The sequence below is a fragment of the Emydura macquarii genome, unplaced genomic scaffold (assembly GCF_026122565.2).
Source record: "Emydura macquarii macquarii isolate MOO-44397 ecotype Brisbane River unplaced genomic scaffold, CSIRO-AGI_Emac_v2 contig_1390, whole genome shotgun sequence".
Classification (NCBI taxonomy): Eukaryota; Metazoa; Chordata; order Testudines; family Chelidae; genus Emydura; species Emydura macquarii.
This window is the reverse complement of record NW_027131527.1, coordinates 11,691,519-11,719,419: the sequence shown is the minus strand read 5'-3', so window position 1 is coordinate 11,719,419 and position 27,901 is coordinate 11,691,519. Positions and strand designations below refer to the sequence as shown.

Sequence of the window (27,901 nt, the reverse complement as noted above, 5' to 3'; positions counted from 1 at the left end):
ACCGGCCCCACAAAAAAAGAAAGGGGGGGGGGGTTGGTTGGTTTTTGTTGGGGGGGGGGGGGGGAGGGGAGAGGAAGGAGAAACATTCTGCTAGTGGGTTTCACAACTCTGACAGCATTCTAGCTTCTTCACATTCTTTTGCTATGTTCAATACCAGGTTAGAGGGGAGTGGTCTGTAGTAGTTGTAGACCCGTCTGTCCATCTGAAGCAACATATACCATTAACCCAGCAATCACATGACTATGTACAAATGACCATGTAGAAATAGTGTTTTAATTATTTTGGAAAATGGACAGTTTCAGGCACCAGTGGAGACTAATTCAAATAGAGATTTCGATATATGCTATATAGTAAGCCCAGGCCAGATTTCTGATTGCAAAAGCCACATCCTGGAACAAGGCTCTGTGGAGCAGGCTGATAAATATTTTTTAGATATAGTTGAGGGGAAGATAACAATAAGGCATTTAAAAAAAAACCAAAAAAAACCAAAACCAACTGTTATTCTATTAATTGGTCCTGTAGACAGTCATCCATAGCAATACTGAAAAAACAAAATTTGAATGATAGACTTTGCAAGTGGCACAAACAAGGAACATGACATTTTTTAATGTGGATAAAAATATTTTAGTCCCATTTCTGCAAATTTTATTGTCATAGCTAGCGATCAAATGCTCGGTCAAAATTTCGCTTCTGGCCTCTATTTCTGAATCTGTTTCTATTAAAGCTGCCACCTCGCCTCCCATTCCTGGGGTCTGAGGAGCCTCTGCCGCCTCCTCGCTGGATTTCTGCTAACTCAGGTAATTGAGCTGCCACAGTCAGATGCCAGTGTTTTGAATCCTGCCACTTTCCCTGGTAAAAACAAAAGTTAAATCTGTATTTGAACTTTATACATGTAAGAGCTCGACACGCAGACAAACAACTTACAGGAAAGCAAATACAGTACATTTTACAGCTTTATGAAATTGTACAATTTCAAAATTGAGACTAAGGAAGGAAAAACTACTTAGTAGCACATACAAACTAGTATTTAAAAATAACTAACAAATATGGACTGGAATTAAAAATAAAATATGAAGCACAGGAACCATCTGATTGCAGATTTTGTAAAAATAATTATGAGTTAAACCAACTGCAACCTACTGGGTCTCAAGATTATAAAAATGAAAGTGTACATAAAGACAGCCACTTAATGTACACATTAAATAATACAAGCACATATCATCAAGGAACCCTTGGTGTCCTATAAAGCAAAGGTTCCCATCTGAGGACTTTGGACCACTACTAGTCAGACACCAGGGAAACCATGTGATGCTGATAGTTCTGGTGTCTTGAGTGTAGATCCAGCCAGAAATGGATGCATCAGTATGGAGCAGAAGCTGCCAATGAAGTGTTATGGAGCAGTCTCAGAAGTCAAGGCAGCACTGCTTCCCTCTCTCCTAAAAAGAGAGCTGGAAGAGCCACCAACACTCCCCAATACCCGCCTCTGGACCAGGACAAGCCACTTTAAGACTCTGAGCCACTGCTGGGTTTGGGAGTAGGAGAGCACTAGCGGTGCATTCCCTGAATGAAGGACCAATAATTAAGAGTAGATTTGATTTTCAGGAATTTGTTTTTGGACAAGAACAAGGAAAACCTGAGGTTTCAATTGGGGACAACTGACTAAGAGAAGTTGATCTGAAAGGATTGAGGGAACTCCATGTTAGTTTGTAAAAAACAGATTGTGGGGTAATAAGTAAAAGTGGGAGGGAAGGAAAGTGACTATAAGGTGAGGTGATGAGAACAGATTTTGACTAGAGGAAAACTTGATTTAGAAATCAATCATTTTTATTGTGGAGGAAATCCATTTTGATTTGGGGTGAAATGAAGTTATGACGGGGAATTGCTTTTGATGGAATGATGAGAACTGGTTTTGGCTATGGAGTTCAGTCTGCCAGCAGCAATGGGGAGGAGTGATGGTCCACAAGATGGCCCACACTATGAAAATGTTTAGGAAGCCCTACCATAAGTTAAGAACTACTGAAATAAAGAGAATACCTGTATTTGTCTTAGATCCACTGCAGGAATATCAAAACACACACCCTTAAAAAAACAAACAAACAAAAAAAAAGTTTAAAGTGGATACCAGAAAATCTAGACCTTGTAATCCATTAGTTTCAGGCAACACTAAAGCATCTGTTAATGCATACAGACATATTTTAATGAAAGGGATCTGTGAACTTTCACTTTCTGCAGTCAAGTCTAACTTGTTTAATATTTGTGAACTAAAGCAATTTTACCTTTAGGGGAAAAAAACACCGACATGGAGCACAGTGTTTTGCATACCTATAGTGTCTTTAATCTAAGATCTCAAACTGTTTCACAGACATTAAGTAGTTCAGCACAACTGCTTTTACATCACGTACTTCACCAATTCTTCCCTAGGTGACATTCTATATATTTTCTCTTTTCTGAAGAGCCACTTCTTTCCATAAATAGTTTTCTTACTTCTCACCAATAATCTTATTACTCTTCCTTTCCTAAACTGTTGTTTGCTGTCTCGTATGGCTCAGTTTGTAAATTCTTTTCTACAAGGAATGTTTGACTTAAACAGATGTATATGTTTACAGTGCATTTAAATAGTCAAATGTAGAATATGAACCTTCTGGAGTTCAACTTCATGAAGTGTTTATTATTTCAGTCAAGGAAGAGAGGACTCCAAACAGTAGGTCACAAGTTATAGATAAGGAAGTCTGTGTATAATGTTGCCCACACTGTTCAAAACAGAACTCTGTAGCCAATCCACAGACCAGTAAGGGTATTAAAAGAAAAAAAAAAACACAAAAAAACAAACAGTGAAGGCAACACCACAAATACCATCAGGAAAATTCACTCTTTAAAAAGAAAAAACTAGAGAAATCCAGTTTGGAGTTGACAGTAGAACAGTCTAGTAGCATACGTGTCCTGAAAAGGGATTTTAGAACTGGAAATTACTTACCCAGAAAGAATAGTCTGTGAAATATGCATGAAATTCTGCAAATATTTATAAGCCCTGCCTTCTGAAAGTTATATTTTTGAAGGAAATAACACTGACTACACACTTATCTCAGGAGTCAGTTTTGAAAGGATATTTTCTTTAAAAACAGCTTCTAAATCCCAATGCATAATCATAAAACTTTATTATAAAGGCTGAATGGAAGGATAAAGTTAAAGAAAGACTTATGAAAATGAAAGAAAGTAGTGATTTGGTCTATAATTTTATTCTTCCTTGAAGTCAGTCTTTAAATGGGTATCAGCTTGCAAAAGTTGGTTCTATACCTAGCCAAGCCATCCTCTCTATAAAAAAAAAAAAAAAAAAAAGTTCTTCTCCCCTATTGCTGTGTGACCCATACAAATAGGGAAAATTGATTATAGAGGTGAAATGGTAAAAATGCCTACTTGCTCTACAGTGTTGTCGTGCACACAAAGTAAATCTGAAGAGATTTTTTAAAAGTATTTCTCTAGTCTTTCAATTTTAGTGTTACTTTTAACAAAAGCCTGACAGAAGTGTGATATCAAAATTGACAGCGTCCCTTAAAAAAAACAAACAAAACAAACAAAACAAAACAAAAAAAAAAAACACATCTGTTCCACAGTTACTATGAGCACTAAACACAATGCCAGTGTCCATTACTTTTAGTGGTTTATCTATTTTGGATATTTACATTAAAAATTAATTTAAGCCCCTCCCTTAACATTTCAGTTCAATGGAATATCTCGTGTCACTGTAGTGATCACTAACCATGAACTGCTGCATTGTTAGATCACAGATTATTATGTCTAGCCTTCCTCAACCAGAGAAAGGGTGACTTGACAATCAGGCCTCAAAATGTAGAGGTGATTAGTCTCTCCTGCCTTTTAAGAAGAGATATCTACAAGCTTAAGATATAGTAAGCAAAACTATAAAGATAGAGTGATCAGTCTTACCATTTTTCCCTTGAGAAAACACATTCTGTTAACTTTCCTATCAATTTCATCACCCAACTGTTCTCTTAGTCCTCGCCAGGCATAGCTTATGTTGTTTATCTCTTCTGAACATTGCAATGTCATTGTTACAAATCCCTGAAGGATGAAAGGCAATTCATGGTCACAATGAAGGAATAACTTCAATATATTCCTGAAATATTGATTAGCATGCATCTAATGAATCTGCCTATTCAGAATTTATAAAAGGTTATTAGATTGCAAATATGTACATTTGAAGAGGTTGGCAGATAAAACCCTGCCATAGTAAGATCTTTTGTATATTTTATATTGAAATAAAAATAAACTAAATGAGCACCTAGTTCAGGATCAAGGCACTCCCTGACAGAATTAAATACAGTCCAGTTAAAACAGCAGAAGATGATCGACCCCTTAGCAGAGCCAGTACAACCCCCCTAAACATCCCCTTCTCTCAAAGCCCTCGTTTCCCCAAATAATTCAACACTTGAATCAAGCAAGCCTCAAATGTCCACTCAAATGAGTTTTGTAGCATGCCCCCAGAGATCAAGTAGTGTGTGCTAGTTTGGGCCGAAGAGGGATGTCAATTCCAATGTCAAGGGATAGTCAGCAGCTACCAGCAGCTGACTCAAATACCAGGATAGCTTCAGCTCAATCAGGTGATGGCAATTGTGGTAGTATTGTATAGGGAGACAAGCTATTTAGGCTATTTAGCTAATTCCAGCTGGAAACCAAGAGTCAGCCAATGCAGACTCTGGAGCATTAGAACTATATGCTCACAGCAAAAGAAAGTGTGTGGCTGCTTTCTACCCCAGTTTCAGGCTAGGTTTATATTAGCAGTGCTTTATTGGATATTCCAATAAAGCACTCCTAGTGTGGGCACAGCTATACTAGCAAACCTGTGTTTTGTACCGGCATAGTAAAACCGCAGCCCACTAATTAAACAAGCTTCTCTGGTAAAAGTCCAACTTTGCCAGTATAGCAGCTACATTTACACAAGGGACTTCTACTGGCACAGATATGTTAGTCAGGGATCACATCTATTCACACCCCTGATCAACACAGCTATGCCAGCAGAAATCTGTAGTATAGACATAGCCTTAGTTTGAGTTGTTTAAGGTATAGCCCTACACAGTGTAGTGCTGTAGTCTCATTTTGAAGTGGCAACAGTAGCAAGATGTACATCCAAGAAAAGAGTATCAACCTCCCAACTAGACCCAGATGGTCCCAGTCACTGCTATTGTAGGCTCATATAATAGCAGTTGGAAGTGTAATAAGACCCTCAAATAGTGAACTTGTCTTATTTGCCATTCACTCAGAGGGACCAATATAATCTTCACCATAACCCCTGGTTACTTTCCCCAACCCTATGATCACCTCAGTTTTCTCTGGCTTGCGATTCACTTTCATTCAGGCCATAATCACTATTATATACAAAAACACTAACGGTACCCTCTGGGTGAGATGACAGAGCGAGAAAGAGCACACATGCATACTGAAACACTTACATCCAGGCTTCCTTTCATGACTCTTTAACACCAATAAACAGGAAGCTGGTAAAATGGGACCTCTTAGGCAAAGGTTACATTAAACTACTCTGGGATCTATGAAAAAAGATTGAAGCCACCACATGGCAGCCCTGTGTCTGCAATTAAGTCTACACCTTAATTAAAATATCTAAGGCAGCTGACCTCGTAGACACCTGATCTTTATCCATGTGCCGGCAGAACACCACCACTGAAATTTCAATGCTATGACCAAGTCCAAATCCCGGATGACAACAAGCATCCAGGAGGTTTAAAATATCTAGATTCAGAGTTCTCACCAGAACATTTTCCATAATAGAAGATTAGAAAAAGGGTTGTAGTTAGGTCAGATAGCATCGTTGGAACACTCATATAATGTGAGTGTTCAGCATTCTGCCCTCCTTAAAGGAGATTACAGTCTCTATCACAAAGTACCCCAAACTTCCTCTATATGTAAACCACCTGTACTAATCAGCTATTTCTAGTCTATGAATGGGGAATTACAAGCAGTTCATTCTTGTGTCAGAAGTCAATCTTCCTATGGGAGAGCAAACTTTTCTATAACCACCAAATGTGTTTGTGAGATTAAATTTCTTTTAGTTAGACTGTAGCTCTATGATAAGTAAAATTATCAAGAGACATGTAAATTATACCGAACATGCTCACATTCAGATATTTGAAATCTAAGACTTCAACAAAAATAAACTAAATATTCTTACCACATCTGAATTAAGCAAGGAACGCTGTTCGATGGAAGTAGCCCCCGAAATATGGGCAAGTGCTGCAGCCAGGGCTTCAACTGCCCCCTTTTCCTCTATCAGCCACAGAGCTGAATCTTTGAAATAGTCAATAGCAGTTTGAGGAACAGAATCCAAACACCTAAGTATTTAAAAGCAAGAATGTTACTTGGCAAAAGGCAAAATTTAGACAGCAGAATCTGGGAGCTATGGGATAGAAGAAAAATTGCAAGAGACCCAAATTTGATCAACTGATATCAGTGAACAATTTATTTTATTGCCATCTTAGACAAATGGATAGCAACAGACAATCCAGAGTTATTACAAATGAGAATGATGTGAGGACAAAAGCAAGGGTCACTGAACGTACCTGATGGCATCTTTGCTGGAAGCCTTTATTATTTCTGTTGCAGTAGGAACACCTACACGCTTAAATGTAATCCCCTGCAATTAATAGAAAATGGAGCAGTAGGAAGTTTACATAGACTGTTCAGAACTGTATTATGTGAAACTAATGCTGGAATTCAGTTCAATAAGCATTTACCATTAAATTTCCTGTGCCTATAGCTGAAAAACAATATATTACGCACATTTTCTATAAAGCACTCTGACACAATGGAGGTTAGCTTGGCCTGAAGTTTCCTATGTGAATTCCTTGGACTAAACATGTTTAGAACCTCATTAAAGGGGACACTAACAGGTTAAAATTCATATTTAGAGAGACAGGATGTCCCACTGTACTAGTAACAATTTAGATTTAGAAAATGAATATTTTAAATATTTTTCACTTTTTGTACAGCTTTTTTTTGCATTTCATTCAGCTTACCCATGAAAGTTGGCTAGTCTATTCAACTTTTTTTTCCAGTCATTCATTTTCAAGTATGTTACAATGTTTGGTTTAAGTGACTATAGGGAGATCATGTTCCTTGAAAAGAAGGAAACTGTTTCCATTGGAAGCTTTTAAAAATGTGAGTGTTTGTTGATATGATGTTTACAAACAAGTGAAGCATATTTTGAATCTAAACTGAGCAGGCATCCTCTCTTGAACGTAATAATTTCATCAAGTGGCACTAACATTCTAAAATCTATCATTATTAGGATGATTTAATCAGATGTTCTCTTTACTCAAACACGGTTGAAGGAAAAATGACATTCAACATCTTAGTTTTTATTTTTAAGAGGGCTAATAGAATAGTTACTAACACCATATTCTAGTTTTATTTTAAAAAAGCTTCAGTCTTAACTAGCTTTTCCTACATAACAGAGGTTCTGTTAGCTATTTAAAGAAGGTAATCACTTACATTGCCAGCATGAAAGAATCAAAAGCAATGCCAATCATTTCTCACAGTGGCACACAAATATAAACTTTTTACCAGCCAATAGAGACTGATTGTGATTTTAATATCACATATTTCATCTCTAACTACCTGCTTCATCTATTTTGAAACCTTCCCAAAAAGATTCCCATGAAGAGAAATAGAAGTTCTACTCAAAATTGTAACTTAAAATAAGCCAAATTTAAAATTTACTCTAATGAAATATATGCTATTATATAGCCTTTATAAAGAACGTTAAGGAGTTTCACCCTTAATTCAGTAGATATGTCTGCACTGAAAAAAAAAGTCAGTTCTTAATTTAGACAAGATAATTCAGGTTAGCCAAACTTGGGTTTAAATTGCAGTGAAAACAAAACAAGTTGGCTTTTAACTTGGGTTGGCAGTTTGAGTTCAACTCCAGGCTCCCATATAGTCTTGAACCCAAGCTGCTACCTGAATTAAAAGTCAGGTTGTTGTGTATTCACTGCAATTTAAACTCAAGTTAGCTAATTTGGGCCAGATAAACATTCTTAAAATTCAGGTTTTTGCAATGTTGACATAAACTAAGAGCTCAGAATCTTATGAAACGAAACAAAAACATAACATCTAAACTTTTATTATCAAAGAGAAAGATACTATGTGGAACAGCATATATCAATTATACATGTGGGCGTCAAAGTTATTATCCCAGTAAGAGAAAAAAGGGAAAGCAGCTAAACTTCAGTTAGAAGGTAGTGCTCACTGTATGCTTCCTAACAATCTGATTATCAAACATTGTACGGACTGCAGGACTTTAAGAGCTATCCTAACACATTACATGCACTCAGTGTACATGACTAAAAAGATACAGTACCGCTTTTTGTTCCACATGTCTCAGCTGACTTTCTTCCTTTCGCTGATAAAAACAGATACACATCCCAGTCCGTCCAGCTCGCCCTGTGCGCCCAGAACGATGGATATAAGACTCCACATCCTTCAAGAAAAATATCTTTATTACTTTTGTAGTTAGTCAATTTAGCATATATACAAAGGTACATGGAAAATGTTACATTACTTTGGGGATAATGTACTCTAATAAATTGTATCTGAGAAATTAAAATTTACAAAAATCAATTTATTTCTTTAGGTCAAACTAGGTAAAGATTCCCCAAAAGCCTAGGTAAAATATTGCTCAGAGCCCAAGTTACAAGCCTGGGTCAACTATGCACCATTATGCTTCGGTTATCATAATAGGGAATCCAAGCAAAGGCTTTAATTTGCTATCGTGCACCTCCACATATAGCTAAAATACCACACACATCACACTTACCACAGTGTACAGAATGAGAAGGAACATGCTGACTTCTATGGGAGTCAGCATGGCCCAAGCTAAATTCAATAAACCTAGGTCTTGTCTATATTCTCCTAACTTCCTCCAGTGTTCTCTCCATTTACTGGGCTCTTCTTCCCATCCAATTGTTGTGTTTCTCTTGCCAGCCATTCCATTCTACTGCCTCTCCAAATACTTTTCAAAGTCATCACCATTCACCACTTTTGAGAGCAGGATTTTAGTCAACTTTGCTCGATAGTTAATACATCAAGCAGAGCTAAAGTCTTACAGGGTGGCTGGGAAGAGCATCACCAGAAGGCATTTTCAAAGGAAACACCCCTAAAAGAACCATGGACTCTACAACGGATGCATGCTAAGTAGTATTCTGATCAGGACTACCACCTCTGGTTACTTGAAACAACAAAACTATAATACTAACAAATTTAACAAAACTGTGTGTGTGTGATGAATACCACAATTTGATGCTACTTTATCATATGAAAACAAATGGAGGACTACTATTTATATTACAAAAGACACCCAACATACCCATCTCCTACCTTTGGTGGTGAACTTTGTACAACCAGGTCAACTTCAGGGATATCTAAACCACGGGCAGCTACGTTAGTTGCAACCAGAACTTTAAACACACCATTTCTAAAACCTTTCAGTGTTATCTCCCTTTGTTTCTGAGGAATGTCACCATGTAGCGACTGGCAATCCTGTAAAATAAGATTATGATGACACTGTATGAAAGGCACCATGCTATAGGAAGGATACTGAAGAACTGAAATATTTAGTTTACATGACAAATTATTATGGTAATACTTAACTTATACAGTGCTTTGTACCCTTACAGCCCAAACTGCTTTACAAAAAGGTAGGAAAGCATTATTCCCATTTTGCAGATTGGGAAATGGAAGCAACAGGTATCTTGCTACTGGCCACACAGAGTCAGGGTCAGAGCTAGATATAAGAACCCCACCCCAGCATCCACTCCAGTGCCCTATCCAACAGACTTCGTTGACTTCCCAAAATAAAACAAAAGCCACCTCTAATGTAATGCTATTCGCGCTAGTGTGCCACTATAATATCACTGTCATTTAGCTGCCTTTTGCTAGAAAGAATACACAACCTTTGCTCCCTTCAAAAGAAGCAAGGGCAAAAGTAATTCTTAAAAGATAAAAATGAAAGTTAAACAAGATTTAAAAAGGATAGTTTAAAAATAATCCACTTTTAGAAACGCACACATCTGCCTGAAAATTTCTTTACCTATTATTAAACACCCAAAATTCATGTAACTGAAAGATTAGAGAATATTGTTTCTTTACTTTGTGCACGTGACAGAATTTTATGTATAAAATGAGTTAGTCAAACAGCTCCCTCTAACAGCATAACACTGAGGCACAGCTGGTGATCCATTTTGAGAGACTGGGTCATAATTGATTGAACTTTCATATACTGCATAAGAAACAGACTAGGAAGAAACTCATAAGGGCTTTGTCCTATCCAAGTGAAAAGCCAGAACTCAACAAACATCCAGGGTGTGGAGACTTCACTTGCCCCTGTGAGTAGTGGCTTTGTGAAGAAAACTGGCAGCTATCTAGTCTGATTCAGGTGGAATTACTTTCAAGAGAAATGTAGGTGTGGTCTAAGCTGAACCCTGCCCTAGCAGAAACTTGTGTATGGAAGATCAGTGACCAATGCACTCTGTTATCCCGTCCTCCTAGTGGAATCAATGGCCACTAAGAAAACTACCTTCACCAACAGGCGTAGAAATCAACATGATGCTAAAGTACCAACAGGAGTGTCCATCAGAGCAGTCAACACTAAGCTGAAATCTGAAGGAGGAGTTGGGTCCCTGGCAGATGGCAACAATCTATCTAGACCTTTCAGAAATCTGGTTGTGATAGTAAGATTAATTTCACTCACCCTGTCTATGTGAGGGCAGATCACTGAAATAGCCACCAGATGCACCCAGTGTCTCAAAGACCTCTTGATGATAGATGATAGAGGGTACAGGGATGCATAAGGGTAAGAGGGATCCCTGGGTCTGGTATTTACATTCTAGTTCACCAAGGACTGTTATGTATGGTTTCTACTGAAAGCCTGTGTCACACTGGTGATCATAATCTTTGAAAAATGTATATGCAGATAATACATAAAGAGATATGTAGATATACACTGGAAATTATGTGCTTAAAGCCTTGTAGTTAAAGGCAGGTCACCCAGTGGAGAGAGACTCCTTCAGACAGGAAGTGGAAGACACCTATTTTACAACAGAAGTCTATCAGCATACTAGTCAAACGCTAATGAAGGAAAATTAACGAGAGAAACAGCGGGGTGATTGGCAATACAGAGTTGTACACTTGCCATAGGATAAGTTTTTCCTACCAAAAAGGTTGAGCTTTTTGGCACCTGTGTCTTTGGGTGTAGCCTTAGTCCAGCTCTACTGGCTCTTCTCATTCATCACGTGACACTGGGTGCATCTGGTGGCTATTTCAGTGATCTGCCCTCACATAGACAGGGTGAGTGAAATTAATCTTACTATCACAACCAGATTTCTGAAAGGTCTAGATAGATTGTTGCCATCTGCCAGGGATGTAAATAAAAACAAAAAGTTCAAACTGCTGGGATGAAACCTAGCATTTACATTCTATTCGTTTGGCCACAAATGGAATGGAGAAAGGGGTTTGCCAGAGTGTTTTAACTGCCTGTATAATGGCCTCAATGATAGGCAGGGCTGGCTTTCCTGCCACAGTGGGATGGAGAATGGCGATCAGGAGAATGGGTATTCTCCTCCACTAGCTCCACTTGGATGCCATGGGAAACTGCCACTCTCCTGGGAAGCTCCTGGTATGTCTTGAAGTCACAACAGGGATGCCGCCTCTGGTACCAGAGCCTCATCAGATGAGGAGGATGTCTGAAGGGGAGGCAATAGAGATTGCGCCAAAGGTTAATCCTGCAATACTGGGGCAAGCTCCAGCTCTGGAGCAAAGTGAGGCAAGTCCTGAGCTTGAGCATCCAAAGGCTGATCAACATCAACCATGTCAGGGGGCCTCAGTACTAGTAGAAGGCTCCCTCCTGGGTTGGGAGGAGGGGTGAGAGGGAAATCTACTTGTATGAGGCATAGATGATGTAGATCTAGATGATGGAGGTATCCCTCAGGGCATCCAATATGGCCATTAAGAGGACTAGTACAGTACCAGACTCCAGGCATGCCTGACCCAAACGTCCCAATCTCTGGTCGAAGTCTTCTCGAACCCATGCCAGTGAGTGCAGGAACGAGATCAGGAGGGAAGATCTGGACTCTATGTCGATACCCAGAAAGCCTACCTCAAAGCTTGACGAATCTTAGAATTCCAAGAGCCAGGGTGACATGGTACCAGGAAGGGTCTTCTCTGACCACAGTCTATATCTCTATCAGGGGCACGGTACCAGGTGAAGCATGGACAGCTTCCTAGGTGCTGGTAATATGCGGTGTGAATCCGGCACCAAACCAGGAGGAGGAGGAAAGAGGCAGTACCAAGCCCACAGCTGATGGCCCCAGAACAAAGCATTCTGGTACCAAGGGCCTTGGCACTAGTCCTGGACAGGGAACTTTGCCCTGAAGCAACAGTGACTGCAGTACCAACAAGCATAGTAAGACCCTGGACACTGATATAGTCAGTACAGACATGGTCTGCTGTCCTGCTGCGAACTGGAATGACTTATGTTGCAGCCATGTAGCCAGTCTCAAAGTCTCTGGGAGGGCACCAGAGTTGATGGCTCAGGTCTTTCTGTACAAGCCAGTATCGAAGAGCACAGAGCCAGAGAGCATACTCTGCCATTGGTACCGGAACATCCCTCTGTAGAGGAATTCCACATGCTGAACTTTGAAGAGCCCGATGCCAACGTTTTCTTGGAAGTCTTGGGCCTCAAAGACAACAGCACCAGAGACAGGGATCTCCTGCGGCTCCAGTCTGTAGGCAAAGACAGGGAAGCACTACAGGAGGGAGAAGAAGAACTTTCCTTGACAATCAATTGGTTTCAATGCTGGTCTAAGGGCAATCTCCTTCATGATGTAATGGAGATGCTCCTCCATTAGCTTCTTTGTCCTGATCTTGAAACCACAACAAATAGAGCACCTATCTCTAATGCGACTCTCGCCTAAGCACTTGAGACTGCACAAATGAGGTTCACTGACAAGTGCAAGCTTTCTGCAGCCCAAACAAGGTTTAAAACCTGGGGACCTTGGCATGGATTCACTCAGAACCCAGTGGGGCCTGGATGCTCTGCTGACTGGGGGGGAAAAAGATTAAGAACTAAAAAAAAATGTATTTAAAATACAACAAAACCAAATAAAGATTTTAAGCATCAAGTAACAAAAAGTAACCACTAAGTATAAAAGATTTTGTTCACAAAAAACACAAATGTTCTGGCCATAGAGGTTAAGAAAGAACTGAAGGAGAGGCAAGACAGTTCTTCCCTTTATGCCCTCACTTTGGAGCATGAGGAGCTCAGCTGTGAGTGGGGCTATCCTACAGTAACCTTTAAGGAAGACTCTCCAGCATCAGTGCACAGGACACGCACATGTCCTTTACACTGTAGGTATGTGTGCAGGCACTCGAAGAATGGACAGTGCTCTCTAAAGGACACTGATGTAATCTGTAAAAGCTTTATCTGGTGTCTCTGAATGATGTTTTTTCAGGAAAAAATGTCTTTAAAACCATCTCTGTTCATTCCAAGCAGAAGCTAGAGATCTGCTATGGAAATCCAACATTTAAATATACAATGCTGTAGACTCTGGGCTGATTTTGATAGTTGTATCAAAATTCTGAAACCACATGATTGTTCAGCTACCTCCTGCCCTAATTTGCTTTGTCCTCATAGAAAGAAAGTTAGACACTGGCAGATTTAGTTAGCATGGGTCTGATGCCACTTCCATGTTGATAAACAACAGACTATCTTGCAACATAACAAAGAGCATACCTGTTTAATAGAAGCATTCAGGGCTAGTTCATTTGCCTCCTTTTTCGTCTCACAAAAGACTATGGTCCGTCCATGAGTGCCACTGTAGACCTGAATGACATCTCCAATAACTGCTGCTCTCTGAGACCAGTGACACTCTATAGCCAAATGCTGTTGAAGAAATATTCTAGCATTTAGCTTGAATGAAAAACCTTAAATAAATTCAGTTTAAAAAATATATAGTGACACACTGGCTGGATGGGGGGGGAGAGCATTTATTATGTTATTTAACATCAATACGTCAGAATCATAATAATTCATGTGAGATATGCCACGTCAGGTACTATTAGAAAGGCTATAATGTGCTAAGTAAGATGATGATGTTTCTGTTCATGTGTTATATGTGTAATGGAAGTTATGGGCATGTTTGATATATCTGTATTTCAAATTGTGCTGTGTCTGGGCAACACCTCAGACAGGATGGCTGCAGCACTAGCCTGCTTAATGGCCCATTAAGAAATTCACAGGTACAAGGAGCCCGGGGGAGAAGCCAGGGATATACCTGATGAGTCACCAGAACTTACTCATGTGACTCTGGACTCCATTTTATTCCTGTAAAATTCCACAAGCAGCATGGCCAATGCCAAAGGACATAAAAGACAGCTGCACGACATCCATTTTGTCTTTAGTCTATCTTTAGTCTCCAGGCTACCTCTGGATCAACTCATCTACAACTGAACTGAACTGAAGCTGTGAAACAAAGGACAAGACCCATCCTGGTACTGGATGTACACCAGAGAGATTATACAAGCCTGCAAACTCCACAATTCTTCTAGAAACCTGAGATATATGGACTTTCAAATCATTTGTATGTATCTGATTGATTTAATCCTTTAACATTTCTCTTATAGTTTGTTTTTATAATAAACCTTTAGTTTTAATTACTAAAGGATTGGCTGGCAATTTTGTATTTTGAGTGAGATCCAAACTTATATTGATCTGGTACTGTGGCTGACCCTTTGGGGTCAGGATAAACCTTTTTGGTAAACAGCATAGAGTTTTAAATAACTGACCTCTTTACTGGACCTAGTGGTTGATTGGGAGCCGGCGACTGAAATGTAGTAAAAGGGGGCTGTGTATATTTTTATTTTGGCTTCTCGATAACCAGTGTCGGGAATCAGAAGCACTGTTTGTGGCTGGTTGGGAAGTCTGACTTCAGTGTCACCCACCAGCGCTGGGAGAATCTGCTCTCTTTTTACAGCCTGCCCTGACCTTGGCATTTTCAGGTGGCTATCTTAAGCACAGATGGGTCACATATAGTATATTTGAAAATGTACACTCCAATATAAATACAAAGATGTTATCCTTAGATGAATGTATTAGGACGAGACAGAATTAGATTAGACATATTATTAAAACATGGCAAAGCAATCAAATGCATGGATCTCTTTTGCCCACTATAAAACTGAATAAAAACATGAGGTCGTAGGAAGAAAAATTAGATATTTTGCAAACAAGTTTCCCCACATAGAGAGAAACCAAGAATGAGCTAATCTTCCACAAAGCAGGGTTGGGTATTCAGAATTTTCTCCCCTCTAGATATTTACCTCTATGTATTTACTAGAGTTTTATGGCAAGTTACATGAAATCAATATTTTGAAGACAGTGGTTTAATTAAAGTCAAATCTTTGTGACAATGGATTATCGCATTTTTCAGTCCTACTGAAGCAACCATATTGTGCTCTACTGACCAGCCAAAAATGAGTTTTAGGATAAACTCTTTAAATGGAAGTAGTTCGTGTTTTTAATAGAGCTAATACATTTAAATATTTATATTGTGTCCAGCACTGTGGTATCTGAATGCATATCAAAGAGTGTCTTCAACAGGGTGGCATACCTTGCAGAGTTTAAAAAGTCAGCGTACTGCTTCAAAGCAGGGTTTTAAAAGTAAAGGTACATTCTAAGACCAGAAATAGCCAAACTAACAACACAGAATTGTGTTCAATAACTCACTCTGCTTTAGGCATCAGTAAGGTCACCAGCTATTTCAGGAGAAAATACAGACATTCCACATTTACAAAAAATAGTTTGGTATAGAACTTGCTACAGTTACTCAAAAAAGTATTATTTCAAAATATCTTTCCAAGTTACATCAATAAAAAATATATATTTGTGATGTTTTTTCAAATTCATACCATAATAAAGTATACACAACATGGAAAAAGGAAAAGAGGCCTAAAAATATGCCACATTACCCAAGTTACTTACTTCTACACCCATAGCAGCCTTTTGAGTCCTCTTCCCAATGAGGTCAACCTGTTCGTATCTGGATTTCATGTATTTCTTAGCCACATCATACACCCAATGTGGGCAAGTTGCAGAAAACAGCAACGTCTGGGGATTGTCTTCAGAATCTTAAAAACAAAACAATCTGTTTCACAATCTAAGGTATCTAATATCCTAGAGGAGGCATGTTGGTTCAAGGCCCCAAATTTGCCCCATGTACTGTTGTGATAGCCTCAGATAAATAAAATACAGACAATATTTATTTGTGGTGTCTTCATGATGAGAGGTACTCTATAAATTGTTGTCCTCTTTTCCAACCATTCTGGCAAAGTGCCCACTTTTGAGACAACTTCCAGATGAGTAAAGTTAAATGTACCTCCCTCAGGTGTTAATACTGATCCATGTCAGCAAAGTAGAGGAAGGTCTTTCTTTGGAGCAACATAAGGTGTTCTTGCCTCCACCCTCATAGTAAGTGTGCAGCCTCCCTATTCAAGAAGGGAGGTAAAAGCTCCATGTATTTATGCAGACCATGGCTAACCAGGTCACCAGACCAATCCTTAAAACATCTATCATTAGCACCACTTTTTCCTTTTAAGCTTAAAAAAACACCAACAAAAACCCAATTTTAGCAAGATCCAACTACTAGTACCATTCAGAAAGCTGCTCTGACACCCACACAGAAGTAATGCTTGTGAATGCTGGCAGACCCAGTGCCTGCTCATGCCAAGGCGCTGGGCATTACTGAACACTGACAAATGCATAACTGTAAACCAGTCTGGCTCAACTGTGTGTTAGTATTGTTAAAATAAATGTCAAGTTGATAAGAATATGTTTAGTGTATGAAATGCTCATGAGTTTTTGCATTCATTAATTTCACTTATAATATCTGTTACTATATTATAAGGCAATATTTAAGTGTTTGCTTTGTAACTATAAAAGTGTTTGCTATGAAACTGGAAATCCCCACCCAGTCAGGAGAGAAGCATTACCAAGTGTGAAATACTAGTTTACTGTACGAGGTGTTGTCATCTGCCCAACAAATGACCTACAGATTCCAGACAAACCACTGTGAAACATCAGTGGACAAAAGATTTTGTTGATTGCTCCCTCCCATACCCACAAAGAAGGGATACGCACAAATCCTCCTCGCATCACAGTTTGAATTCTGGGGGGATAGGAATAAAAATCCCTGACCAGAAGGAACTCTTTCACTATGCTTCCTGGAATTTGAAGAAGGCAATATTCTAAGTATAATTAAAGGATCCCCAAGCTGCTTAGCTTGAATTAGCCCTAAAAAACATATAGAGGTGGTATATTACAGCAGTTTCTATTACTTTTTACTCCTAAAACTTCAACTCCCTTGTATGTTTACCTGCTTTAATCTTGTAAATAACTATTACTTTTTCCTAGTTAATAAATCTTTTGTTAGTTTATTACAGGATTGGCTTAAGGCGTTGTCTTTGTTGAGAGATCTATAACTGACCTGGGGCAAGTGACTGGTCTTTTAGGACTGGGAGAACCTGAATATTGTTGTGATTTTTGGTGTAAGAGACCATCTATCAAAAGGCAGGCTTGCCCTGGGTGGCAAGACAGACCAGAGTGTCCAAGGGAAGTGTCTGTGACTCCATGCTAATGCTATTATAGTGCTTGTGGAGTTCACATTTGATACTTGGTTGGTGAAATCTAATTCTAAAACACACAACCAGTTTGTGCCCTGGTTTGTAAATCTGCCCTGAGGTTGACACCCATGTGGAGCCACTCGACAACTTGACAATGTTAATCCCAGATATATTATCGATATAGGAAGAAAAAATGAACTGCTTCAAAAAGAGTTTATCGTCAAGATTAAATACTAGCCCGATGAGAAGTCCAGACCCCATTAACATGCTGAGAAGGGGAAAAGTAGGAAGTTTCCATTTCAGCCTATGGAGAGGTGCCAGGGAAAGTTTCTACCTGCCATTGGTAGATGGACTTGGGCCATGCCTAGAGTGGCATCTTATATGTTCTGAAGATTGTATGAATGATTTCCAGATCTACAGCACACTACCTACCTAGTGACATCCACAGCAGGTTTCACGAACACTCGTTTGTTTTCACTGCCACTAATATAGTCACAAGGAAGTTGATTTACAGGTTTTATAACACCATATGCAACCACCTGGAGTTTAGTGGACTAATTACTAATAACATTCCTTACTATTCACTTAAATTCTGAATTTACCCTTCTTGTACGCAACTCGTAAAATGTCCTCCACTTGTTCAGCAAAGCCCATGTCCAACATCTGGTCAACTTCATCCAGGACAACATGCTTGAGTTTGGAAAGGTCCAGCTTGCCATTCTGAAGGTGGTCTTTGATTCGACCTGGGGTCCCAACCAAGATGTCAATGCCACTTCGAATTAAATCAACTGAAAGAAAAATTAGTAAAGATACATATAAGAGCAGAAGAGTTTAGAAAATGGCAACAGCTTACAAGTACAGGATCGCTTTCTTTCACTACATTGGCAATACTGCATTGATAAATGTTCTAATTGAACAGAAATCAGAAAGTTTATACAGCTGAGAAATACTGAAGCCACAGCTTGTGAAGTCTTACATCAGAGTTAGTTTCCCTAATAAAAAGGGAAGGGGAATGAAAAACTGACAAAAGGACAGCCAGGAATCACAGTTGTCTCAGCATTGTGAAATATTTTTTCTAATAAGCATGAGAAGGGTGATGAGAGTTTAGTGGTGAGTTAAGATTTTTTTTCAGCAGTTAAGAAGCAGTTGGCTCTCTCCAAATTATTTATTTTAATCAAAAACTGAAATGTCTTTTGGGAAAACTAGACTATCAAGCCATGAGTTAGTTTACAAAGCTCACTATTAAACTGGGGAAATAAGATGGATTTTTAAAACATTAAGGGAGAAGTGTTTCCTCTGAAAATGTCTTCATTCTGCAGTCAATTCCACTGAACCAACCCCCTTTTCCTGAAGTCCTATAGGAAAATAGGATTCCTCTTCCCTCTCTGCCAAACCCAATAGCTATGCCCATTATGCATAATCCATTAACAATTAATTGTTTTCGTCCCACCCTAATTATCCATTCACAACCATCCAGATTTAACTAAAAAAACATTACTATAATACAGAACTTTTCCTTCCCCCTCCTGAATGTAAGGATCCTCTCCATGAGAGGTTGCAAAGATGCCATCTCCAGTGACAGCTTTAAGACTTAACATCTTTCACCTTTAGATTTACTTTGCTGTTGTTTGTAAAACACAGGTTATTTACAAGAAACAGGACCAAATATGGCTTTTCCATATACACATGGCAAGAAATGTCCTCCTTTTCTCTCAAACACCCAAGTCTATATGGAAAAGGTCCAAGAACCCTGGAAATAAAGAAGGCAGCTGTGTTTTACGAAGAATCCTCTTGTTTTCCTAGTACAGATGGACCCTGAGCTGTAAGGTCTGAGGCCTTGCTTTTTTTGGCTAAGCTTAGGTCTTGTTCTTGAGCTAAGCTGTAGCAGCCATATCAGGAGAGGCAGCAGCCATAAGCTAAGTAGCAGGTAGTCACATCTTCACATTCCTGAAGTTACTTCAAAACAATGTAATATCAGGCTAAGAAGGTGCTACTGTCCTAACAGTACCTACCACCATCAGATAAAGAAACAGATCTTAAGATGCTTAAAGAAAACTATGTTTGATAGCATTCTGTCTGGAAAGTAATCACTTATCAACAGTTGTGGTTGTAAAATCTACACTTCTTATTGTTTTGTCTTTATGGTACCCAATTCTCTATTGTTTATCTGAAAGATTTCTGACTGGTTCTTTGATTGTTTCTGTCTGTTGTATAACTAAGTGTGCATTATTTAAATCAATTAAGGTGGTGGGATATGATTGGTTAAAGGACTATTTCATAATGGGCTAGGATTGGTGTTTTGTAGTACTTTAGTTTAAAATGATTGGTTAAGTTAAGAAGGACCCAAAATTTAACTATATAAACTGAGGTCCAAAAGTAAGTTCTTTGGAATTTAACTCCAGGACACAGTCCAAGAAGATCAGAACTGCCAGACCTCAACACCTTGCCAACCATACTGTGCAGAAGTTGGAGTCCCCAGATGATCTAATCCTGATTGGTCACCAGGAGAAGTTTGTCTGTCTTATTGGGAGTGGTGAGCATTGTATGCTTAGCTGGTTTGGTAATTGTTAATAAATAGAGAATAAGTCTCCTTCACTGGTAAAAGATCCTGCAAACCTCCAGAGAATTACACCCAGAGCCCTATGAACTGGGAATGGGTGACCCTAAGCCCTAGAGTGTGAATTGGGTAAGAGTAGGTGCCTTTCCCCTGGAGCCCTACGGATGGGAAAGGCACCTTAACCATGTTATGCCTTAAACCCTACGGATTGGGGGTAAAGGTGGGGTGCCCCAGTGTGCGGGTAACAGATTAGGCTACTTAGTTTAAAAGTCTTCAGTTTCTGATTAAAATTATTTATTCTGGAGAGAGCCAACAATGTTTCAAATGTTATCAATCAATCTGCATGTCAGTCATTAGACAGAAACCTTACTTACCTTGTCCGTTATATGCAGTTCCGCCATAAAAACAAGCCACTGTGAGCTTCTTTGTGATGTCCTTGAAGTCTTTGGCTACCTGGTTTGCCAACTCTCTGGTTGGAGTAAGAACTAACACCTACACAGAAGGAAAAGAGTTAAAAATAGATGCTCCTTCACTTGGAGTCTGCCAAGAAGCCACACAGGTTTTCAATTTAAGTCTGAATATTTATACCTATATTGTAAGTGTTGCAGGTTTAAAGAAATGGCATTTAATCACAGTTCAAGGTTCCTATGGCCTCATCAAATCACAAATGTCATTTTACACACTGCTACCTTGCATAGAAAATTATAGCACATGACAAACTATATTAAGACCTAAACATAATACTATATATTAAAATATTTTAAATTAAAGAATATTCAAGCAGTACATATTTGCTGCTGAATTTTTAAAGTGAAACCACTGAACTGATGGCAGTCACTGGCTAAGCACCTGAAACTGCAATTTGTTGAAGTGCTAAACCAGCTTTTGACAGCGGTAGCCACTTCTGTAGATGCAAAGAGAATATTTTATTCATTTCAGTTCATTTAGTTAGTTTCATTCAATGACTAGTTCACTCAAAATTAAGAAGCCAACTGGGAGTAGGAAGAATGGGAAAGCTTGTCTTCCTCTCCTTAGAACCCCTTTGATTCTTCTTGTACACCAGAGAGGATGAGTGGAGAGGAGAGGCCAGGACTCAGACAACATTGGACATGCACTTCTCACAAAAGCCCAAGTGCTGGGCACCCTCTCTAACTGAGGCCTGGACTACACTTACCTGGCGATTCAACGGCAGTCAACGGGAATTACGCAAGCTACACAGAGTAGCTTGCGTAACTCCCGTCGACTGCTGTGCTTCCCATCTGTGCAGCATCTTCACTGCACTGCGCCAACAGGAACCACGTTCCCGTTGACGAAGAGCTACGCCACTAGAAGAGGTGGTTTTACAGCGTCGACTTCTGGATCGATTGAGCAGGTCTTCACTGACCGCTCAATTGATCCAGAAAGTTCGATCTGATGGCAGCGACTTTGCCGCCGTCAGTGTAGACATACCCTCAGAAGGCTCTGAAGGTGGTCTCAGAGCAGCTCCATCAAAAGAAACTTCACCCTGGCCTCTCTGTCTTCCTTGGTCCTAAGACTGAAGTCATTACAAATCTCACATTGATTGTTAATCTGAGACTCACTCCAACACCTTTAAACAACTAGAATATGACTCATTCATGGGCATCAGTTTAGATCAGGGGTCGGCAACCTTCAGCAAGGGCTGTGCCAAATCTTCTCCGCCGCCCCTCTCCCAGTGCCCGAGGGGGTGGGGAGAGGGGGCGAGAGAGAAGGGGAGTCCATGGCCCCGTTCCCAGCAGCAGGTCTGCAGGCCCATTCCTGCAGTGGCTGCACCGCTCCCAGCTAGGGGCGCCACTCAGCCCATGTGAAGGGGTGGGGCCGCATCGGTGGGGGAAGGGGGCCGGGAATGGCATGGCTCCAGTCACAGCGCCATGTGCTGCTCAAAGTCGGCGCGTGTGCCACCTTTGGCACGCGCGCTGCAGGTTGCCAACCCCTAGTTTAAATGAAAGATAGGGCTTGAAGCTCAGTCACTATGGCGTTCCTCAGTACCAACAAATGGAACCCCAAAATTGGGGAACCGAGAAACTAACTTTTACTAAACAAAAAAGTTATTACTAACTAAGCTTAAGAATCTATATGCAAATAGATGCTGAAAGAACTTGCTGAAGCAAGACAAACAGATTCCAACAACTCTCAAGAACAGTAAGAAGGAACTGAGTCAGCGGCAGCTTCACTCTTTATACCTGCACACAGTGGTGTGTGGCAGGAGAGGGTGCTTGAGTTGCCCTGATGAATACTACTGAGGGAAACATTTCTGACAATAATGCTCGAGATGAGCACATACCAAGAGTGGAATGCCCATGTGCAATTACTTGAAGAACTAAAAGGATGGTGCAGCCACTCCATCCTTTACTCACTCACACTGCAGCATGAGGTGGCATGTGTGTGGCCCCAACGGATAATGCTATTCAAGAGCTTGGACCTCAGGCACATGTGCACCTACAACAGAATCCACATGGGCACATACTCTAACAATTCTTTTTCACAGAGGTCTAAAAACTTGAACACTATGATAAAAAATACAATAAATGTGACATCAGAATTGGTTAGCTATCACAGTGCTTCTCAACCTTTCCAGACAACTGTACCCCTTTCAGGAATCTGATTTGTCTTGTGTACCCCAGGTTTCACCTCACTTAAACTAATTGCTTACAAAATCAGACATAAAAATACAAAAGCATCACAGCCCACTACTGAAAAATTGCTCATTTTTAGCATGTCATTATAAATCAATTGGAATATAAATATTATACTTACATTTCAGCATAGTTTATAGAGCAATATAAAGTCATTGTCTGTATGAAATTTTAGTTTGTACTGACTTCGCTAGTGCTTTTTATGTAGCCTGTTGTAAATCTTGGCAAATATCTAGATGAGTTGATGTGCCTCCTGGAAGACCTCAGTGTACCCCCAAGGGTACACATATCCCTGGTTGAGAACCACTGAGCTAGCACATAATTTAGTTACCTTTGGCGTGCGGCCTCTTTTCCTCTCCTGCATGTCTCCCTGAAGCTTTTCAATCAAGGGAATGGCAAAAGAGAATGTTTTTCCAGTTCCAGTTCGAGCTTGGGCTACTACATCTTTGCCATCATATACATGTTTGAAGGTCTTTACTTGCACAGGAAACAGGTATGTTACACCTCGAGCTGTGAGACAGTTCAATGAGACTTTATTAAAAGGTCCAATGAGCTTATGAGTACAACATTATATTTGGTGCTTGATTTGTGTAAACTTTAACATGGCAGAACATCACAAGCAGACTAGTCACCATCCCCAGAAAAAGCAGGACTATATCATTACTTTCTCTGGTTTACTTAGTCTCAGAATCCAGTTCAAAACTGCTCTTGGACTCACTTCACCCAATTTGCTAATACTGCATGCCCAGAGATATTGATTACTCTGTTCCTACCCAGCAATCTTTCCCTCAAGAGAAGAATTATACTGCCCTATTTATGCAGTACTCTCCACCCATCTCTTCAATCCCTTGAGTACTATTTGATTTAAACAGCACCAGAAAGCCTCTTCTCTTTATATCTATAAAGATATCAAGATCCTGTTATAATGACATTACATACAAATATTGTGTTACAAATTTGTTCATTAGTATTTGTAGTAAGAGCTTTTAACTCAATTTCAGTGGAATTAATTCTTATTCTGTAAATGGAATAAAGTAATTTTAAGCCACAGTATCTTGATATTGGGTTTCTGTTAATTAAAGTTCTAGCATAAAGGCTAGGCTGACTAGGACTACATATGTGGACACAATGCCATTGGGTTACCACCAGAAGTGTGGCAACAGTGTTTGCATGCACACAAGGGAAGGGGGTACATCGCATTTCCTGCTTATTACTACTTTTTCCTCACAATACAATACAATTAGAATTACAATACAAACAGAATTAAAGATGCTTCTGTGCTGCCATTTTTACTATGACTTTATTATGCCAAAAAAGTTACCTCGAAGAAGCTCAATAGTCCCTTTGGAAATACAAAAATTGGAGAAAGCACCTTCCTTCTGCTCTGCAGTCAGTTCTTGCTAGATAAAAATAATATTTTGCACATGAGTATTATGAGCATTTCAGAGGTGAAAAAATTAAGGCAGAAAGGTTACGTGACTTGTCCCAAGGTCTGCCTTTTGTAAACTGCATGCAACTGCTATAAAACTTACATTAAGTCATCACATCTTCTGTTCCTAATGCATTTAATTTCAACGGATGCAAGTTATACATAACTAGGGCTTTCACTACTCATTCAGTTTAATTCAAGGATGTTTATTTTTAAAACAATTACTAGTGGCCCTGTGGTAGTGATTTGTACTGCAATAAGCAAAAGACAGGTTTGATTCCAAGTCATTTCTTACTCCTTGGATTATCATATCACAGGTTCACTGCTGAGGCAATAGTTTTAAACCTTAAGAGTGTGAACCATATTTCAATAATTATCAACCCCTTTCACAGATTATGATGCAATTTTAATACAGTTTTGATGATATAGTGGCTACAACACAGGATTCTGAGGAAAGAAAGCTAGGATGGGGAACTTCAGGGCTCTGTGAGGGGCATCAAGTAAAATTTCACAAGCCTATTTTTCTGTGAACCTTCAGCCTCTCTCCAGAAGAGGACCAATGAGCACACTAACCTTATTGCTACTTCACATCAAATGGGGCGCAAGCAAGGAAAAAAAACAAGTGATAAAGCAACAACAAAAGAATATAGGAGTAACTGCTTCTCTCCACCCTTTCAAAATAAGTTTTCAGCAATAAGCAATAACAACATTCCATTTAGAAATACAAATTCTAGTTATGATTTTGGGGGCTAATTTGCAGTAAAGATTTTTCATTTTTAAATGAGTTTAGTTCATCTCATGGGATTAGAGGGCTAAATCAAGCACAAACAGTTAGAGCATATACACATATACAGTAGTTTTCAGTTAGAACCAACTCAAGGTTACTTCACTGTAAAAAAAAAAAATTCTATTCAAGATAGACCAATTAAAATAAATTCCTGGCAATTGCATTTATGTCTAATGACTAGCGCAGAATCTTAAAGCACTACCTCATTGCAGCTTTTCAGTCTGCCAGTTATTACCCACAGCACTGAACTGCCTCAGTCAGGAAGCCATATTAGTGTGTCATTAATATTAAACTTAGTTCTGCTATAGTCCACACAGCATATTTAATTTTAACATGTTATTACTAGCAATTTTAAACAAACAGAATTCCTGTGAGCTGTGACGATGTAATACAAAACTTGAGCATTCAGACTTTTCAAGTTTTGCAGACAACCAAGTTATAATGTAAGTGAAAGCTAAGTATTGGTTATACAAAAACAAGTGTTGAGAAATAACTCCATCTATTGATAATTTCTTCCAAACTCAATCATGTTGTAATACAGGAGCTAAACACAACTGTAGCAAAACCCAGTGACTAGTTGCACCTGCTCTTGTTCGCTGTCACTCTCTCCACTTAATGCTTCACTGAAATTACATAGCGTTTTTCTGGGGGGGACTCCATTACTTAGGAAGGAGGATTTCTTCTTGTGCTCTGGGCTTCTTTCTCCAGCATCGTCATTCACTCTCTCTCTTTTCTTCATCTTTTTAAGTTTGGGTGGTTCAAGGTCATCTTCAGACAGCACATTTTCCTCTGTTTGAGATTTCCTCTTCATGGATTTTTCATGGTGTTTAGATTCTCTCTCCTTTTTATCTTTCTATCAAATAAGAAAAGAAACCACAATTAAAATAAAACTGCAGATTTTCATACCATCCCAAGGCTTTGTGAAATTGTAAGAACATGTAATTGTTCTAAGAATGAAAGGAATTTGTTGCTGTATCCATCTATAAATATTTGTTTCCATATTTGTTAAAATCAGAGGCAGTTTTTGCATAAGGGCATGCATGAAGATAGACTCATTCAGGTTGTGGGGGGAAAATCCCATCATGCATTGTGCTGATTTTATGTGCAGAGTTCACACTTTCCATTCATTAATGGAACTCAAACCCTAATACACATATGAATTTTTTAAAAGAAGTTTGCACCCCATTAAAAAATTTCAGAGACCAACGTCATGGTTTAATCCTAAAATCTGATCCTCTTTTTGGTGATTACTTGTAACAGATGCTATAAAATATTTCATCCCTTTTAAAAAGGTAAGCATTTACTTTGTGTGTGAAGTAGAAACATAGGGTTACCAGACTAGATTTGAGTTTAGGATACTGTTTCTGACAGTAGCTAGTACCAAACAAAAAGGTAAGAAATCCTGGGAGATGCTGTCATAAAAGAGTTTACAGGATTATACCACAGCACAGGTTTTTGAGCCGAGAGCGCACAACTGCACGGACAGAACGTGATTTTTATTCCAAATCTGGCTCTACTGTCTGCCGGGGGCGTTTCTATGTTTGATGCAAGACATCCTACCAAGTGCTTCTAGGGATCGCTGTGCAATGATAGTCCCGATTCCCGCAAAAAATGCCAGCACACAGAAGCACTGGCTGGGTATAACACCAAAAGCTCAAAGCAGACGGGACTGCTACTGGGGTTACGTGCCAATATTGCTTAAGGGAAAGTTATACGGGAAAAGTCAAAAGAGACAAGGAGAAAAGAAGGAACCACGTAAAGGCAGAGACCGATCCCATGCGAAAAGCAGCGCCTTTCCCATCAGCGGCAGGCGGAGCCAGCGCCAGAGGGTTGGGAGGGACCAGTCAGCAGGGGCACGACCACAGGACAACAAAACAAACGGGCCGTGGAGCGGACGCTGCCCAATTCCTAGCCGATGCCCCTGGGCAGAAGACGCCGCCACCCGGCAGGGCGGGCTCGGGCTGGGGAGGGGACCTCGTGCAAGGACACCGCTGGCTGCCCCGCCCCCACGCACCCCGGCCACGCGCTGCGCGCACACACAGAACACACGAGGCCGGCCCGACGTCGGGGCAGCCGCGCCGGCGAAGCCGGTTTTCGCCCTGTGCCCGAGCCGAGAGTCGCCCGCGTGACTCCCCCTCCAGGCCGCGGCACCCGCGGCGGACGACTCCTGCCGCGGGCTGACAGCACAAAGGGCGCCGCTACCTTGCGCCTCCTCCTGCTGCTCTCCGGGGCGGCCCCGCTCTCCATGGGGCTCTCGGCCTCGTCTCCGCTGCTGGCTCCGAGCCGGGTCGCTTCGGGCATTTCCCCTGCCCAGTTCCGCGCGGACACGGGAGCGAAACTGCCGCGGGGAGTCGAGACAAGGGGCGCGAACTCAGTCCCGACCGGCAGCCCCTCGCCGGCCGGCAATCAGCTCAGGGCAGGGCAGGAACGGAAGGAGGCGGCTTAACCGGCGACCCGCTCGTCACGCGCGTGCATGCCCAGGGCCGGCCCTCTCGCGCCACGCCCACCACCAAACCAGCGCCGTCACACAGAGCGGAACGCAGCGCCATGGGCCCTACGAGACCCAGCATGCACCGGGGCTGCAGCCAGTGCAGCAGCAGCGTCCGTGAGGTTCCAAACGCAGGGGGATCGTTGGGCGCGCTGAGGTCGTCCCTCTGGCCGCGCGCACTGCGACCCTGTCCCAGGTGCCCTGCCCTGCATCTCTTCTCTGCGCTGTGAACAGGGCAGGCGTGGCCCACGAGTCTCGCGCAACAGGCCAGTGAAACCCCCACCCC

At 40.5% G+C, this 27,901-nt stretch overlaps 1 protein-coding gene across 1 annotated transcript; it reads right to left on the bottom strand.

The window, feature by feature from the left end:
- Positions 1-251: 251 nt before the first annotated feature.
- LOC137156060 (nucleolar RNA helicase 2-like) lies at positions 252-27,901 on the bottom strand. Its single transcript, XM_067552644.1, has 15 exons — positions 27,330-27,901; positions 25,711-25,980; positions 24,233-24,311; positions 23,243-23,421; positions 20,632-20,749; positions 18,303-18,488; positions 16,064-16,209; positions 13,817-13,966; positions 9,406-9,567; positions 8,390-8,509; positions 6,591-6,664; positions 6,203-6,362; positions 3,943-4,077; positions 2,035-2,079; positions 252-849 (listed from the first exon to the last, which is right to left on the bottom strand). Exons 1-15 carry the CDS (start codon positions 27,426-27,428, stop codon positions 658-660), a joined length of 2,115 nt encoding a protein of 704 aa, XP_067408745.1. The 5' UTR covers positions 27,429-27,901; the 3' UTR covers positions 252-657.